General features: G+C 35.1%; 1 protein-coding gene across 6 annotated transcripts; it reads right to left on the bottom strand.

The window, feature by feature from the left end:
- Positions 1-1,301: 1,301 nt before the first annotated feature.
- Positions 1,302-4,703, bottom strand: LOC112192806. 6 transcript variants are annotated; one of them, XM_024332681.2, is made up of 7 exons: positions 4,378-4,703; positions 3,792-3,863; positions 2,999-3,061; positions 2,551-2,635; positions 2,373-2,438; positions 1,853-1,904; positions 1,302-1,701 (listed from the first exon to the last, which is right to left on the bottom strand). In XM_024332681.2, the coding sequence occupies exons 2-6, from the start codon at positions 3,830-3,832 to the stop codon at positions 1,893-1,895; spliced, it is 267 nt and encodes an 88-aa protein (XP_024188449.1). In that variant the 5' UTR covers positions 3,833-3,863; positions 4,378-4,703; the 3' UTR covers positions 1,302-1,701; positions 1,853-1,892. The 6 variants fall into 6 exon arrangements, 3 of the variants coding, with proteins under 3 accessions (XP_024188449.1, XP_024188448.1, XP_024188447.1); XR_005808873.1 differs by having other exon boundaries at positions 1,356-1,701; positions 2,555-2,635; positions 3,749-3,956; positions 4,479-4,697; XR_002933624.2 differs by having other exon boundaries at positions 1,356-1,701; positions 2,555-2,635; positions 3,749-3,863; positions 4,378-4,694.

Below are 4,703 nucleotides of genomic sequence, written 5' to 3'. Positions count from 1 at the left end.
GAATTTGAATCATTTCTTACAAATCTACATCTTTTCTGTTCTAATGTTTGAGAAACCTTACGAGAATTTCATGAAGGGCTCTATACAGTTGTAGAGAACTTAATTTGTCCCCTCGACTAGCTCATAACAAAATTCTCCATGAGTTACAAGCTAGTTTTTCCAGCCAGTTTCATGTTTTCAAAGCTTCGTCGCTTTCATTTAATGCATAACTAAGCTTCATTAGATTTCTACATGAAATTACTGCCCAAAACAGGTAGATTTCTAGATGACACAATAGTCATGACAGGTACCTTGATAATTAATTTCCTTCAATCTTCATTGGTTTCGGAGTATGTAATTAATAAATGCCAATATCAGAGATGGGGGTGATCGATTTTCCACTCATTTCTCGTTCAACAAAATTTGGATTCAATTTTTAACACAACGGTTAACAGTATTTCAAGCCGCCTAGGGTCAAATTGTGTGTTTGAATTTCAGGATATATAGATGGCTTGGACCACGCACCCATGTTTGATTAAAGGCCGAAGTGGTCTTGACTTGGAAAAACTGGTCTTGGTCTTATGATCTAGCGAGCCAAATATTTGGCGATCGTCGGCTTGCAGGGGACTTGGCACGGTGCTAATTTGGGATAACGGTCCACTACTCTGGTCTAGAAGAGAAGAAGTGCATGCACCATCACATCACATCACCATGTGAATGCACAAACTACAACCGTACGTAAGTGACATGATCAGTAAAATTAAAAGTCAATTATTTTCCTTATTCACATTTAAGATCGTCAATTATAGCAAAGATAAAAAAGTGTCTTTTCCATAGAGGACTAGAGATTCTAACTACTCAAAACAATGTCATAAAAGAGACTGCTGTTTCTAGCGAACAACAGTCAAACACTAAATTAATTAAATAACCTAGACTACTCTAAAAATAACCAAATTAATTTTAAATGTACTAGAAACAGAATGAAACCAGTGTATAATTAATTTGGTATGAAAAAAAAAGGAGATCAGAAGGTTAAAAAGAGAAAACCGATTTTATGGTTGAGAGAAAACAATGAAGAAAACTAGCTAGGAGTGTTTCCAGTTTTCCACACTACTACAGAAAATGGATTTAAGGACATTCGAAAAACGTCCTTAAAAACATTTAAGGACGCTCGAAAAAAACGTCCTCTATGGAGGAGTCATAGTAAGTCATTTTTTAGGACGTTCAAAAAACGTCCTTAAATGTCTATAAGGACGTTGAAAAAGTGTCCTTATTTCTATTTACAAACGTCTTCTAATGTCTACAAGGACACTTAAAAAACGTCATTGTAACTCAAAAAAATGTCATTTAATATCTAAAAGGACACAAGAAAAACGTCCTGGTATCTCATAAAAACGTCATCTAAAGTCTATTAGGACGTACAAAAAACGTCCTTGTATCTTTTTCATGACACAAAAAAAAAATTACATAATTTGATACAATACTAACCAAATGTACATATTATAACTAAAATACACTACAATGAGCACAAAGTTAATAAGCTATAAGTAATGATCCAATAAACAACTACTAACAATGATCGAACTATAACTTTGCCAAATTAAAAAGTGAGTTGTACTAGATATTCTGGAGATTGCAACTTCTAACACGTAAACTCAAGCTCCTGCTCAGTAAGGGTGTTTTTCTTTATTCCATAAACCTCCATCTTAAACTTCAAAGCACCTAATTAAAGAACAATATTCAACCACATATTCAGTTTGAGACTCACAAGATAGAAGAACCAGTAAGGTAATCAAAGTAACATCTTTAGTATAAGAGAGCAGACAAGTAAGAGAACTGATAATATTAGTCATGCCTTTAGACAGTTCCATACCTGGAGAAAACATTGCAGCTTTCAAACGGTTCATACTGGCTCATACTCCAACCTTCAAATATTGCAACTGATAGTATTAGTCATTCCCTTAGATAGTTCCATGTATTTCCATTAAGCATCCAAATAGTTTTTTATACTGAACAGAGATAGAGTTACATAACTAGTAAATTCACAAAATGCAAATTGCATAAAAGCATCATATAGGACATATACATACAAATGACATAGCATTTCCACATTAAAAAAAAAAAAAACAAGTAGAAGAGATGATGCACTACAGGATTCCTATTCAAGAAAGAAAAAACAATGCACCTCTAAGCACAATGCAAAAATCTTGTCCCAAGCAAGATGTATAATTATCTCTAACCAAGTATAAGACAAGCATAGATCTCTCTAATCAAGGGTAATTTTTGTTCCTGTACCAATTAATTTGATGGTAGACATTGGCAAAACAAGCAACAAATACATCAATGAAAAACATATCCGCATCCAATAGTGGATAAACAACAATTCAGGATACCTCTACAGATCTTCCCATCTTTTCAGGGCAAACCAAGTCTCCATCCATTATTATATAGGTTACAATCTGAAAAAAGAAACATATTGTATCCGTTACTCTAACAAGAAGGCTACAAGCTAACATCATGAAGCAAGAAACAAAAATTTCAAAATAGAACCAAGTTAGAAGGTTGTGGTACCAACAATATAGATAAAAACAAATTTGTATATGTAGCTGTGGTGTCTCGGAGGCCATAGTAAAACAATTCCATTGCTGCTGTTATCCTGCATTCATTTTCATGCAACATTGGAGACCTCTAAGAAATTATGCCAAACCCAATCGGAAGCTATGCGATGTAAATGAAATTCACTTTGCATGCACAACTTGTTTATCTTGCGTTTAAGTTTGTAGTCTTTAATTTGTATATGGAGGAGTAACAAGCTTGTTAGCTGCCTTCCACACAAGACCATGTGATTGAATCAAATTTAGTTTGCAGTCTTTTTGAGAGATAAGAACAGATTAAAATGAATGGCATAGAATAAATGTGCTTGAATGAAATGCAATTTGAATTGCCATTTTCAAGTGGCAAAAATAACACATAACAAACTTGATGTGAAACCAAACAGAATATATCAAACATGGCTTACCCAGTCAAGGCATTGACAAATAGCCAGAACCAAACTAACCAACCTAGCTTCTGTTCCTTGATCCTGCAACAATCACAATGCCGAAAACCATGTTGGAAGAAGAGCAGCAAAACAAAATCACAGTAAGGGAATTAGCAGTAAATTGTTACAATGCAGGCAATAACCTATATTTACAGCTAGAATAAAAACTGATAAGCAATTATAGCTCAGATTCAAAACAGCTTATGAACAAATCAATAGAGAAGAATTAGATGACTTTATTTCAAGAGAAGATTTAGTCTCTCTAATAACATACTCCTCGCTTGAACGATATGGCTTAAGCCCTTTGAAATTCAAGTTCACTATAACCCCTAAGGAACCCGATTGGTAGCCTATATCGTTTTCTCTTGAGTTTAATTGTATCTGTTTAAGTCATCATTGATGCTAAAGTTCCAGTGTAAGTGACGTCAATATAATCACTAAAAACACCCATATGATCACTACAAACTTTGCCAAATTATTTGACAACTTCTCCGCTGCAGAATGAACAAGAAAGTTTATGTGTCATGTTCTTAGCTAGCGTCTATATAGAACAAATGTTAGAAAACAAGCAAAACGTAATTATTGAAGCTTACTGAGCACTACAAGAGCAACTAAGAATCAACTTAATCAACTTGCAAACAAGATTTGAATATATGAACATACCGCAATCACTTGACACTTGACAAGAAGACTTGTATATAATTGGAATAACTCAGATACAGCACTTACTATAAGTGAACACAAGTAGAGTAGAGAAGGAGAACCAGAATACCGTCCCAATTTGTTCCGCTGCTGTGCCTTGGAAGTTTTCATTAGTAGGATGCTCAATTATCCATATGTGTACCTTGAGATAAACATGGTAAACAAGATCATTATAAGTCCCTGCAGAGTTTCCATTGGCATCCTCAAATGGAATAAACTCGTCCTGCACTTCATACTGCAAAGATCCAATTGCAGCTTTAAATACATCTATAGAAAATCCAGTGACATGAGTTGTATTGGTTTCAAGATCATGCTCGACATGAACAAGTTCCTTGAACCCGAATCTCACTGGAAGACCAATTCTTATAAAGGGATTAGAATCATTACCAATAATTCCCCTTATTGGTCATTTAGCAACTTTAGCATCGATTGATCCTTGGTATGAAATTAAGAGAACTAGATTACTAGAATATGGGGAATATTCTGACATTACAAGAGATACAATGATTAGGGGAAGGGATGCGATATTTCGGTTTAAAAAAGTAGATCTGTAATATATTTATTGAATAAATCGAGCCAGGCTTGCTACTAACCTGTTCACAGATTTAAACCCTAGAAGTACGAAATTGAAGTTAAAACAAGATTAGAAGATAAACCTAGTTGAAATCATTCTCAGAGGTAGAACACGAGAATGCCCAGGGGTAGAGAGAGAGTTCTGACAATGGAAGTTCCAGAGAAGTACGTGACTCATCCTTACCAGAGAAGTGTTGATCGAAGATGACGAAGAGAAAATGACTGCCAAAACAGAGATCCATGAAGGTTATCGCTATGGGTTCTCAGTGATAGTTGCTGCGGCGGCGAGTCTGCGAGGGAGAGAGATGAAAGCTGGGAGGAGAGGGCAGGGTTAAGTCAAAGTTTCGTAGGGCATCGAATAAAAATGACCCACCCGGTTTTTAGATAAATGAAATTTAGAATCCTTGGG

This window comes from Rosa chinensis, chromosome 3, assembly GCF_002994745.2.
Source record: "Rosa chinensis cultivar Old Blush chromosome 3, RchiOBHm-V2, whole genome shotgun sequence".
Classification (NCBI taxonomy): Eukaryota; Viridiplantae; Streptophyta; class Magnoliopsida; order Rosales; family Rosaceae; genus Rosa; species Rosa chinensis.
Note: the sequence above shows the minus strand (reverse complement) of the source record. Positions and strands in the feature narration are given on the sequence as shown.